Consider the following 14,157-nt stretch of genomic DNA (forward strand, 5'->3'; position numbering starts at 1 on the left):
AAGTAAGACTTCAAGGATCAGAGTAGATCCCACAGAGATGTGGTGGATCTACTGACTAAAACAATTTAGCCAGCCAGGATCAAAGCATATTTTAAGAAGTTGGGACTTTGGTTCATGGCAGATTGGCTTTAGTACGAATGGGAGATTGTTAAATGTATACCTTGAAAGTCAATCAGATCGACACATTAATTTTTTCTAAGATATAATTTTATATTTGATTTAATTAATTAGGATAGTTAATTCTATTTATGTAGTGTATGTATCCATGAATTGTCTAAAAAATTAATAAGATGATGACACATATTCTCAAGAGTTGAGAATTTGAGGTATGTGTCTTGATGGTTAATTCTCAAATTGCTCCTGATCGAAGCATCATCACGGAGACGATGAATGATTCGGTAAGATTGGTGCATATATAGATCGCTTCCCTTAGGATAGACGAATCTCGAGTCTATAGTATGAGGATACTGGAGCGAGAGTGCAGTTGTTTGTTAGAGAACAAAGGTACTAAGCATGACCAACACAAAAAATTATTTGGATGTCTACTCGCTTGTCAGTGACATTCTCGATGCTGTAATTGTATGACTGATTCTTCAACCTACGATGCTTCGGCTGTTCATAATGAGATTATTGTAGTTTGACTACACCATAACTTGATCTCCTAGCCATACGAAATCTTAAAGTGTATGTTGGCTGTAGTAGATCCATTGTAGGAATAGAGTGTACACCAAAATGAGATCTATCGACCTTAATACGAAAGAAGCAGTTCTATATGATTTATGAGATTGAGTTCACAAGACCTTGGTCAGGACAGTGTGAATGATGAAAAAAGTTTCCATCAGATTTTACAAATGAACTCAAGTTAAATAAATCTTACATATGACAGACGATGGAGTTTGATGAATTTTTTATGACCTCCATCTTGTCGGAACTCACGATAGAGGAACTGAATCACATGATAACTACATCTAGAGGTTTATCCTTCTGTTTTGTTGGATTGTCACTACATGCTGCTAGACATCACTGGTGGATTGTGGGAACAATGAGAATTATTTTGATGGTCAATAATTCTCGATTGGAGAGTTATAATTGTTCCAATCCATTGAAAGAAGTTTTAATAATATTTTGATGGAAATCAAAATATTTCTCACTAACAGACAGAATAGAATCTATGGGGTCACACATAAAGAGGTCATGACTGATCAGACCGTTGAATCATGATTTTGAATCATAAATTACAAGTGATCTTAATTATCAATTTGATTGATGATTGGACTAAAATATAAAAGTTATATTGAGGACTTACTAAGAGTCAGTAAGTTATAAGAAGACTAAATTGTAATTGTTGCATGTTATTTGATTTGATCAAATATTAAGATTGGGTCTTAATTAAATTAAATCAGATTTAATTTGATTACTTTTGGTTTGAATTTTACTCAAATTAGGTTTCATTAATCTAATGGGATTAGATCTAATGAACACTTGACTCAAACCTATCTAGATTAGGTTCGACCTAATTTATAGCCATATTTGATTTGGATAGGGTCTTAGTCAATTTAAATCAGATTTAATTTGATTAGATCTGATTTTACTTTGACCTGGATTGGGTTACATAAGTCTAATGAGATTGGACTTAATCCAATCTAAATTGGACTTTAACTTTCACTTAGATTTGGACTCTAACTAAAATCCTAACTAACTCCCTTTAAATAGGGACAAGAGGAGTGCCTACTAAAAAATATGTAGGAGGAGGAGCCTGGGTCATGCATCCCATCCTAGGACGCACAGTAGGAGAATCTAGGATGTGAGTCCCGGCCTGGGTCGTGCATCCTACTTTGAGACGTGCGTCCCAAGGCAGCAAGCATGGAAAAGGAGAGATGATGCCGTGACTCCTTGGGTTGGCATGTGAAGGTTGTTTCTCTTCTTTCTTACAACCAAAGATTAGTTGTTGAAGGTAAGATCTCTCTTTTTCTCTCTTGTCTTATGTTCAAAAGTTGAATATCTCCCCTCTTTCTCTCCTTGTCCAAAGAGTTGGATATGTCTCCATCATTTTCTCTTTCATACCTATTCAAGAGTGGAACATGATTAAAATCAGATTTGATCTGATTTATTTTAGTTTATGAGATGAACGATTTTTCTCTGTACATATTCAAGAGTTGAATATGATTAAAATCAAATTTGATTTGATTTTTGTCTTTTCCTATTGATCTATGAGATGGACAAAAGTTCTCTTCTACCTTTTCTTAGATCTAATCCAAGAGTTGGATAAGATGGAAGAAGAAAGAGATTAGATCTTTTATCTTTTTCAATAGATTTTTGATTTTCTCTTGAGAAGAGAAAAGTGAAAAAAAATTAAATGTGATTTGATTTTATTATCCTCCTATTGATCTGATTGATTCTCTTGAGAAGAAGATCAAAAAATCAACCCGATTTGACAATCCAGAGAGCGATCTCTGCAAAGAAATTAGTATCCCAGTGAGATCGAATCTTCTAAATTAGATCAGTCTCGGTGAATATCCGTAGAGACCAAACGCATGTACGGCTCTGTAGGAACCTCACCAAATTATCATGGACCATCAAATTGCGGTGAAGATCTACCCGCAAAGGTAAAGATCTAAATCTGATTTTTATTTTTCAGCATCTTAATTTTAGCATATGAACTTTCCTGGTTTGTGTGGATTAGATCTATAATTTTTATTCTTGTTAGATTTAAAATAGTTTTAAATCTAGATCAGTTTTAATTTTCACTGCATTCATAATTTTTAAAAGTTAAAAATCTGTATATTCTGATCTTCGTATGCATATCTCCGAAGTCGGACTTTCTTCACCGTAACAATGCTAGCACGGCTCGTAACAGGCTTAAACGGCCCATCAGGCCCACGGGCCTGACGGACCAGGCACGGCCCGCTAGACCCTGAGCCTGGGGCTGTACCAGGCTAGGGTCCAAGATAAACAGGCCATGTCAGGCATGGCCCGATGGGTCTGGGTCGGGCCATGCCCATGTCTATGTTGGATTAGTTTGTTTTGTTTTTGTGGACATTCTGTTACTCTGATCATGACGATACACCGATATTGTATAATTGCAGCTGGTGCGAGGATACATGGCATGTTATTCATTTTTGTTTAAATCATTATCTTAAAATTTCTTAGGTTGGGAAGGTTCCTTCGGGGGGCAACCAGATGTGCTTCATTTACTTTTCCGTCTATGATCGAGTAATTGTGATTTACGGCTTTCGGATAACTTTGTGCATGTAACATAATTTCAAGCTTCTTCAAGATCCCAGAGACTGGGATAGGATCTTTGAGTTGCCACCATTTGCCGTATCTCGTTTGGACGGCTAATTGAAGCGCTACAGAAAGCATCATTGTCGCTACCAGCATTCTTCGCTTCAAAAATAATTCAACGGCCTTTAATTTCTCAAAGTCATGCAACGTTTGAGTGTTCTTTTGTAGTTGTGTGTGGATGGGGTGTTGTTACCTGTTTTCTTTCATTTTTCTCTTCTAATTCCTCTTCACTAACGGTATAGAAAATCCGATATAAAATACATCACTTTACGTGATTAATCTACGTAACCATCATTTTTCAACACGTATTTAATATCTATAGTTTCACTTTTTCGTTTAAAAATTTTATATGACAAAAATATCTTTATTTTTTGAAAAAAATTATGATATCCTTTGACATATTATAACTTCTTATATATAGAATATCATAATATGACTCAAAAAATTATGGCATCATGTGCATATTATAATATTCTGTATTAAATTATAATTTTTTACATACAAAATATCATAATATGATCCAGGATATCATAATATGGCTCAGGATATCATAATATGAAAGTAGCATTTTTGTCCAACCACTTTTCAACGTGCATTTAATGCTTGGGTTTTTGTTTAAAAATTTTGAATGACGAAAATATCTCTATTCTTTGAAAAAAATTATGACATCCTGTTCAACATTATATTATAACATCGTATGGATAAAATTTATGATTTTTTGAACATAGAATGTCATAATATGAATATAAAATATTATAATTTTTTCAAAAAATAAAAATATTTTTATTATTTAAAATTTTAAATTTAAAAATAAAATTTTTAATATTAAATATATATTAAAAAAATAATAATTATATAAATTAATTAAATAAAATAATATGCTCTATGTTAATTTTTTTATATCGCTGGCGGTGCATAAAGAATCCTCGTATGTTTCGTTATCCTAAAGAGTTCAGCTGAGCCCTGCTCAACTTTTTTCTTTTCTTTTTTCTCTTTTTGTTAAAAAAAAAAAAAAGGGGAAGGTCCAATGAGAAACTAATGTGCAAAATCTTGGGTTGCCTATGTTGTTCCCTGTCACTTCATCTAGAGAGGGAACTTAATATTGGTAGGCGATGGTTGCAGTCCGGAAGCCTTAGATGAGCACAGTGCCCAAGAAAGCTACTAAAGTATCCAGCTATTTATTCTGCCATTACGGAAAGATTTATTAAACAATTAGAATATCTACGCCTTGCCATGTCCAAAGAGTGTGGAGTTAAGGACCCCGGTGAGCCATACGGAGGCACCGAGCAAATTGGCAGCAGATTTCTGGCATTTCACCAGCTCGGTGGGTCGCGGTGGCCAGAACTGAAGCCCATGCATTAACTCCCACGTGACTCATTTATATGGCTTTTACTAACTATAGCTTCAAATAGGATGGTGCACGTGTCTCTCTTTATATCTTCCGCACCTCCCTCCATGCGTGTCTTCAATGAGACAGAAAATTTTTTTTTTTTTTAATCCCTTTCCCTTTCCCTTTCCCCTACTTACTAATTATGGAGAAAAGCCCCCCGCTCCCACTCGGCTGAAGCAGTAGTAATTGGCTGAGCAAGTGTGTTACATCATTGATCTGCATGAATAAATATTCATTATAACGATGATATCATATTAAATTTGTCATAATTTAATAAAAATATTTATATTTTTTTGATTATCATATATTTCACGAATTCTCAGATATCTCGTACTATCCTATCAATTTTTAATTTTTTATTAAATTATGATAAATTGGACGTGATATTTATCCGTCCAACACAACCAATAGTTTTCTGAAACAAAAGCTTTCCACTATAACGCATTCCCTTTCCTACTTTTGCTTCTCATCATGTTATCATTCCTCATTATTAATTCCTGGGACCGTTTCACTTGGCATCTGCCGCCAGCTAAAGAGTACTGCACATATCGGAGGCAAAAATAGGAACTCATATGACATTCATAAAGAGCCCCTCTAAAGATCTTCTGGAGTGAAATATTAGGCTCAAGGAGCCTAAAACCCCTCCAAAGCTTCAAAGCAGGAAACCTGTATAGAATTCCTATGAGATCTATGTAAGCAATGCTGCCACAAGGCTAAGCTATATATAAGGAAAACTTACATGTCCGGTTGCAATAAACACCACCCTTAGGTTTTACCTATTGATTCTATGAAGTTTACTTTTGCTACAATGGCAACAAAAGTGTTAGGGAAGCTATTAAGTTATTCTGGCAGCTACAAATTAAACTTCGACGAACATCACCTTCACGAGGCCAAACATCGATATGATCCGGCGGTCCTCTCCTTTCCTTTGTATAATATATAAGTGCACAATAAACATTGATGTCACCATGGACTTGCATGCATGTATATATGTGTTTGATTAGAACGAAACAACATTAAATATCACATATATCTTCGGTAGTGAAATTTAAATTTGGTGTTCTAACTCTTTGTAGAACATGTTTCTGCTTCAACTACGTAGACCTGAGTGAAGGTGTCCTGTTGACGTGATCCGCAGAAGCATGCTGTCTGCTGTTCTTCTTGTGCCGCAGACTCCTCCTTGCAATGTAGCCTCTAATCCATGGAGTCACATCTTCGTTTACCTTGATCATAATGAAGAATAAGAGACGGTAGATAACAACCATGCTGAAAAGAACCAATAGGTCCCACCATTTTGATCGGTTCACGTCGATCTGGAAAAACTGCTCGAGTGCGAGCTCTCCAGTAATCTTTGGGGGTAACTCAGGTAGCTCCTGGTTATCGAATACAAGACCTCTCAGGTCATTTTGATATTGGCCCTGTTAAATGGAGTCACAATCAGGATTACATGAGTAGAAGGATGGATAGATGCTTCTTTTTTTTTTTTTTTTCCATGTGCAATGGTATTGATGAATTCTCTTATCACCTGCAGTGCCCAGTAATGGAAGCTGATGTAAGACATAGGGTATCGCCAGAAGGGTTTTGGGATGTCATGTGGGAGTCTAAAAAACCCAGAAACCAGCATGAATATTCCCTGTTCCACAGTCCAAGTGTAAGATAATTTTCTACCAAGTCATACTGATAAATCTCAGAATTTAAAGTAAAATGAACAATTCCTGGGGGCAAATTGTAGACGCATGACTGTTTTGTAGATTTACAGATTGAAAACTTTTTCTTTTTCTGATATAAAAGATAGGAACCCAATCATCCATTCATAGCAAAACATTTGTTTCAAAAAGTTTGGTGATATTTGGAAAAAGACGAGTTGTCATCCTGAAATTGTATACGAAATTTCAATTGGAAGAAACTCTGGAGCGAAGTCAAAGAAATTCGCTATTGTTCTCCGTCACAACTTTTTTAAAGTGAAAAAAAAAAAATCGGGATATTTTACATATAACTTTTAAACATGAATTTGTTGGACCTTATTTACAATGTTTCACTCTGAATTGTTATAATAAGAAACAACAATATTAGACTCCATCCCAGGTATTCCAACGGAACCCCACTGTTCAAATCCTATTCGACCCCCTTTGAAAATGCTGATTCTTTGTTCAGTTTTAGAAGCTCAAATTCAGAGAAAAGTATGGAAATTCTGAAATTGGTTTTCGAATTTCGAGATTAATATACATAGTTCAGCTAACTAAGGATGTAAACTCATTCAAAGTTACGAGCAAAGTTCAGGTAATTAAGGATGTACACTCATTCCAAGTTACAAGCAAAAATGAATGAGAAACAAGGATTAGTTTTTGGAGTCCATCATCCTATTCATAAAGGAAATGATAACAAGCAAAAATCAAATTAAGGCACATGTATACCCATTGCTTACCTGAATCCCAGCTCCTACAATGATTCCCATGAGGAAATTGGGAACTACACTGGCTATGGCCATCATCAAGCTCTCAACGACAGTAACACAAGCATAGAGGCACAAAACAAAGAACAAGTAATGCATGAAACCAGGATGAAGGCGGACCATAAAATAGCATATGCTTCCCGAGGTAAAGGTTATCAAGATTAGAAATGGCAAGGCAGAAATTGTATTGCCAATGACGAACGCTGACACACCATAGTGTCCATTGAGCCGCTCTCTCTGAAAACCTGCATGAAGAGACAATCCAAATGATTCATTCAAGTTTAAACCGATATTAATATATAAATTAACCAACCCCATAGGAACTAATACTAACCTTCATATCTTCCACGAATGATGGGAATCCTCCAATAGACATGAATGTGACAAAGCCAAAGACAAAAGAAGCACATGCACCCCTAGACTGCATTAGAATAATTAGGAGGACAAAGATCAATGTAGTTGTCCGACGGCAATGCAAAATTCTTATCTAGCCATCTCAACACAAAACAGAAGTTTTACATCCATTCATTAATTATGTTGCCCCAGAAAATATATACTGTTTGACTTTGTGAGAATTTTCCAATTCCCAGCATATTTCAAAATGTGCCTTATAATCTAGGGTTTGAATTGGTCTTACTCTACATGTGTAATATCTTTCAGCAGGGATCCAGGTGACACGTAATGTTTTATATTGGCATTTTGGAACTCCATCTCGGGTTTTCATAACTGGAAATATTTCTAGTTATTATAAGGATGCCATAATGCATGGAAATGAGTTGATGGAAGTTTAGTACATGAATCTAATAATTGCAAAGGGGTGGATGGAATACCAGAATGGATCTGTATCCAGTTCCAACATTTAAGTAAATGGTTCCAATGCAAATTGTCACAACAAGGTAAATCGCAAGTCTCAACCAGTAATAACCAAAATCCCTTGACATGTTCACAAATGAGCGCTTGGTTAAAGTGAAAGCCTGCATGAAGAAGCTAGCCTGACTGCCTCCTGAATCCAACACTGCTCCTTTCTGCATTAAATCATATCATTATTTAGTCCTGTCTACTGGATTCATTTAGCCGTAAGATTCAACAGGGTAGAGAGATTGCATAATATGATGCATACAACTCGGGAGATTTCATCCACTCTCTCTCGTGCTGAGTAGTAATATTGGGAATGACAATAGAAGTCAGTCAGTCTTCGGATAGCTTCCATTGTAGTCATTTTCTCAAGGGGATCATCACTTCTCTCAAACTGAGGAGCAAACAAATAGAGATTATTGAACTTTTAGTCTTGAATAGCAAAACAAAGATAATATATTGCTGTATATATTTAAAGGGAAAAACTTCGTTCTCATACCCTTGCTTTCATCGATCCCTTTAGAGTAGCTTTCACCTTATCAAAGTCTGAGTTTATGCACCTTAGGAAATGATCTGATGGGTTTCTCAGGGATGGGCAAGGGAATCCAGCTTGAGCAAAGAACTACATGTAAGCGGAGGGCAACAACTGTCGATCAAACCATAAGATAATTAGAATTTTCTTTTTTCTTTGTAAGTCTCGGAAAACTCACCTCATATGCCTCTGAAGCCTGCCCAAAGTAAACAGTTTTGCCCCCTGAGAGCAAGTACAAGCGATCGAATAACTCGAAAACCTCACTGCTTGGTTGGTGAATGGACGCTATAACAGTCCTTCCATCTCTTGATAAACCGCGCAGAGTTTTTGTCACAAAGAAGGCTGAAGCACTGCACAACAAATCACTCAAAACTAACCACAAGACCATAACAAAATTTCTATTTATATGAAAGAGAAAAGGCTGTGTGTGAATTTTGAATTCACATACTAAAACATATAAAAAACAATGTCCTGTATCATGCCATTCTCAATTTAAGAGAAAAACTGAAAGGCCATTAGATAGATCAGATGAAATCCATTAGGATCCCTGTATCGAAATAAATAGGCTAAAGACCATGGAAGGCCTATGTTATCGTTAAATTTATTAGAGAAAACAAACAAGCAGCTGATTCTATTGCAGGAACAAGAGTTTTTTTTTTTTTTTTTTTTTAATTTTTAAAACAAGAAGGAAAAAGCAAAGATCTGTTTAGGCCCTTTCCGTTTCTTTCAGAAATGGTAATTCAGAAGCATACAATTCAGACTTTACCTATCAAGACCGCTTGTGGGCTCATCAAGGAAGAGCAATCTGGGTCTCATAAGGATCTCAAGAGCAATGCTGACCCTCCTCTTCTCCCCACCACTTATCCCCCGCAGATGCCAGTTACCAATCACAGTGTCTGCACAATCTTGAAGGCCCATTTCAACAATGGTGCCCTCCACCAAAGCTCGTTTCTCCTCCTGTCGCATCATATCAGGAAGCCGGAGGCGAGCGGAATATGATATAGTCTCCCTCACTGTTAAAGTACCAATCAAGGTGTCATCCTGGGTAACATACGCCTGAAATGGGAGAAAGAACACCATAAAATGAAATGATGACAGTCTCAAGCAAATAACAATAAGAAAAGAACATAGTTAGAATGGGCCGAACAAGATAGAAAAGCAATTTTAACTCTCCAAAACTATTCTTATTGTTCCACTACCAACCAAACTATGAGTGGTGGTTAAAAAAGATCAGCTGGGAAAAAAGGCACACTACATCTGCAAATAAAGACAAGGAATAAGCCAACGGCCAGTGCAGATTCCAAATCTTATCAGAAACACACACACACACGCACAAAATAAAAATAAATAAATAAATAAATAAATAAATAAAACAATCGTTCGTATATTATGATTAAAGAAGACAACAACAACAACAACTGAATTGAAAGAAACAGAAGTTTTATGAAAGCCTCCTAAAACCCGTAAGTGAAGAACAGAATTTTTTTGATATAAAGTTAAGAACAGAGTCGGTAGAAGAAGGTGGGCTAAATAGACTACTCACCGCAGTCCCGAAAGACATGTTCTTCTTCCTTCCATTAAGGAGAATAGTTCCAGAGAGGAAAGCATTGGTGGCGAGGCGGCCAGAGAGCGCGTCAAGAAGCGTCGACTTCCCCGACCCCGACGGGCCCATCAAGGCAGTAATAGTCCCCGGCTCGGCGTAGCCGGTGAGGCCCTCCAAGACCTGCTGTGTCTCTCCATTGCCGAGCGTCACCGTCACCGTCAAGTCCTTCCAGGTGAGCCTGGCCGACACGTCGCCGATGATTTCTGTATTAATCTTCTCCTTCCACAGGGTCTCACTCAGCGGACTCAGTCCCGCCACCACAATTCCATTCCCCGCCGGCTTGTTCGACTCTATCTCCATTATCACCTGCCCTGCCGAGCTCCTAATTACCTCCCCTTCCTTCATGTTGTTACCGAAAAAAGAAGGACGATTTGATATATATGTATACGTTGTATGCTTATGCTTGGAAGCAAGGGAGGCTCAAGGTGTGAAGAACGAGAGACAAATCAACGAGTGTGAGATACAAAGAGGAAGATATGCCCATGGACGGAGGAGAACAAAAGTGATGGGAGGGATTTTTTTGTGTGTGTGTGTGTGTGTGGGTGGTGGTGGAGAGAACGAGAAACGTATGGGGACGGAGTGAAAGAGAAGGACGGGTGGGTGCTGTTGGAAAAAGACTCGCCGGGTTGGCTTTTGATGTGACTCCTTGAAGTGAAGAAGACCGCAGCTGCTTCACCTCTCTCAGCCTCCCTCCCTCCCTCAACAAGACCATGAGAGAGAAAAGCGGCAACGAGGTCCGAGACTGATAAAATGTGTGAACTGAAGGGAGATGTCATTGCAGTGCGAGCTCTTGGGTTCTGATGGATAAATTCATTCATAAATGTGGACCGCTGGATGTTGGAGGTGCAATTAATGCAACAGCAGCCTTCTGTATCCTAAAAAATGTTATGCGAGAAGCGATTTGCATCCGAAACAAACCTCATTGTCAGACTGATGTTAATTTTTGATGCGAGCGGTGACACTGATATTGATGGTTAACAAGAGAGCTTTAAGACATTGGTCGGATCTCTTTTTCTTTCTGGCCGGCATCGACAGGACTCATCCGTTGGTTGAACGCTCCTCCGAGTGTATTATGCGTGCTCTTCACATTTCTCCACGTGGAATGTACACGATTTTCCCTCGTTACAGCTTTAGCAAAGTACTTGAATCAAATTTGGAATTCTTCTTATTGAACGCGTCTGCTGCGTGTGCGTGAATGGAGATCAAAATGAGACCTAGAGCATATTAATTTGTTTGGAGAGAGTCGAGCTCTAAAATTAAAATAGAAATAAGTAACTTTCGTATCAACTGTTTGATTATAAGGGTTCCATTTTCGTTTCTATTTCAAGATGCCCCAAACCTTCAAAATTCATTCTCTACTTTTTATTGGATCATGCCTCAAATACGTCAGGAAATTTATAATCATTTTAAAATTCATTCTGATTTCGACATTGAACCAAATATATTCTTAGATGCTCTTCAAAGTTGAACTCTTTCTCATCTCCCTACAAATAACATAAACAATATGGCTTGGTGGAAGTTTTGCACGGTGCAGCCACGAGGCATAATCTCATAAATGAATTCATTTAATAAATATCCACCTTTCTATAAGAAATAGAAATAGAATAATTATCATTATATAAAATAATTTTACCATAAAACTATTCTAATCTCATGATTACAAGACCTGACCACCATTCTATATAGTATTATAACTTCCAGAAGCAAGAACCATTATTAAATAAAATACATGAAAACTATTTTTCAAATAAAAGAAAATGTGTAACAAGAGCTAATTTTAGCCATTGTAATGAATATAACAGCTTATAATGATGATATATTAGAATTACTAATTTGAGAACAGGTTTAGCTCTCTCACGTAATCATTATAAGCTGTTGTATTCCATTATAATGGCTAAAACTGGTTCTATTTTCTCAAAGAGTGGAGTTACTAGTTTGTTATATTAAATAATAACATCCAAAAAAAAAAAAAAATGACCTTCTAAAAAAATGAAAATAAAATAAAATATTGACTACTAAAATTCTTTATTTAAAATCATATTACCAAACATGTTCATTGAAAACCGTGATGTCTGAATTTTAGCTATTGTAATGAATATAACAGCTTATAATGATGATATATTAGAATTACTAACTTTGGAACACGTTTAGCCCTCTTACATAAGCATTATAAGCTGTCGTATTCCATTATAATGGCTAAAACAGGTTCTATTTTCCCAAAGAGTGGAGTTTTTAGTTTGTTATGTTAAATAATAATGTCAAAAAAAAAAAAAAAAAGACCTTCTAAAAAAAAAGGAAAATGAAATAAAATACTGACCACTAAATTCTTTATTTAAAATCATATTACCAAACATTTTCATTCGAGACCATGATTTCTGGATGTAACCTAGAGGATAAAACAAGAATTTTCTGTGTTTGGATGGAATGTCATGCATCACATCTGGTGATGCAAAATGGACCAAACTTTCAATAACATGTCTATGTACCATTTGACATCTCATGCAAAACAAGTAATAACAAACATTTCTGATTTCAGCTTTCCCAGCTTACTGCCATGCTTTCACCCTTTAATCTGAATTTAGTTTTGCTTCACAGAAAACTGAAATAACCGTACTTGCTTTGCTGCCTATTTTCTACATTTTTATTCATCAGCAAAAACAATAAATGAAATTTCTATGGCCAAACCCACAACGACCCTTTCCAACCTCACACAAAATCTCCAATCTGTCAAGGGAGAAGCCAGAGGAGACCAAGCCACCTTCTCAAATTATTATTAACTGTTATATCAGTTTAAACCCTGCAAAGAAAGTTTTGGGACAAATTGACAGCATGCATTCTCTAGATTATCTCTAACAAATGGAACAGTTATTGGTAAGATGATACTACTGCCACAACGGTAGGGACATAAATTAAATTTTTAGAAAGGGATTGGAAGTTGGTGGGCCATGCTGGGCCAGTATCCAATTTTTGCTTGGAGTGTTCGTATCACAAGGCTGGCCCAAGTGTATGTTTGCGAACTAGGTTAAAATTCGACTCAGTTCATTATTTATTAGCCATTATAATTCCGGCTACTTAATTGATCCCACTCGGGCCCACGACCTAAGATTGGTCTCTTCTCTATCTTTTTCCTGTTGCACCCTTCTTTTTGCCGAGCCAGGCCCTCAAGTAGCTTGCCCTAGCCTCTGCCAATTGCCATTGGCATTATAAAATCATGATGATGTTATCACTTGAACTAGACATGGTTGTGTAAAAGTTAGATATAATCTTTGGTTTAGAAACAAATGTACATAAATCGAAGGTAACTTTTTTCTTTTCCAGACAGGGGACCTCTCTTCAACTGCTGCATGCTGCAAACCCCATTGTTACTGGTTGGACATTGGCGAAGGGGGAAAGAGTTCCTAAAAAGCCCCACCAGAGGACATGAGGCGGTGCAAGAAGACTCAATAGAGGACAACTTCTTCCTGGAGCAATTAGAGTTTCAGAGGCTTGGGTTTTCTTTCTTATGTATAGTTTTGTGTATTTAACAGGAGGATTAGATTGAGATACTAGTGTGTTGTTGTATGGTTGAGCGGCGCTCTGGAACCAATCCAGACCTTTGCCGTATAGTACTATAGTTTCTGATATTGTTTCTAAGTCTAGGTTGCTTCACTGAGTGCTTTTTTTATTTTCAGTTCTTCATTTTGTACTATCAAGGAAATGGAAGGTGTGCTGAGCCTTCCCACCATATTAAACTCAATAAATGTAATTAAAAAATAAATTACATAATGCTGCATTTTTTTTTTCAAAAAATACTATATTTAAGATATAGCATAATTTTAATCTACACCACGGAGGAATGCCCTCCAAGGTACCCTATCCACCTTTACTATGGTGTAATTTAGTCCTAAATCTCTAATTTGATTGCTAATCAATTTTACTAATATTCTCTACTTTTTTGTTGTGATTCTAACTGGGCTTTCTTTCAACCTAGTTCTTAGAAATATGTTTATTAAAATCATATTTTAAATTAAGAAAAAATTACAAAAACATCCCCTCTGAGT

General features: G+C 36.5%; 1 protein-coding gene across 1 annotated transcript; it reads right to left on the minus strand.

Moving 5' to 3' along the window:
• Positions 1-5,578: 5,578 nt before the first annotated feature.
• Positions 5,579-10,889, minus strand: LOC105053737 (ABC transporter G family member 11). Its single transcript, XM_073246073.1, has 10 exons — positions 10,058-10,889; positions 9,281-9,570; positions 8,693-8,864; positions 8,482-8,604; positions 8,248-8,376; positions 7,958-8,152; positions 7,459-7,548; positions 7,101-7,370; positions 6,201-6,308; positions 5,579-6,093 (listed from the first exon to the last, which is right to left on the minus strand). Exons 1-10 carry the CDS (start codon positions 10,460-10,462, stop codon positions 5,770-5,772), a joined length of 2,106 nt encoding a protein of 701 aa, XP_073102174.1. The 5' UTR covers positions 10,463-10,889; the 3' UTR covers positions 5,579-5,769.
• Positions 10,890-14,157: the final 3,268 nt, after the last annotated feature.

The sequence above is a fragment of the Elaeis guineensis genome, chromosome 11, assembly GCF_000442705.2.
Source record: "Elaeis guineensis isolate ETL-2024a chromosome 11, EG11, whole genome shotgun sequence".
Lineage (NCBI taxonomy): Eukaryota > Viridiplantae > Streptophyta > Magnoliopsida > Arecales > Arecaceae > Elaeis > Elaeis guineensis.

Coding starts and splice junctions, on each gene's coding strand:
- LOC105053737 (XM_073246073.1), bottom strand. CDS start 10,462: ATGAAGGAAGGGGAGGTAATTAGGAGCTCGGCAGGGCAGGTGATAATG. Junction 9,571..10,057: donor ACATGTCTTTCGGGACTGCG/GTGAGTAGTCTA, acceptor CTCCCATTTCAG/GCGTATGTTACCCAGGATGA. Junction 6,094..6,200: donor TCCATTACTGGGCACTGCAG/GTGATAAGAGAA, acceptor TCCATTTAACAG/GGCCAATATCAAAATGACCT.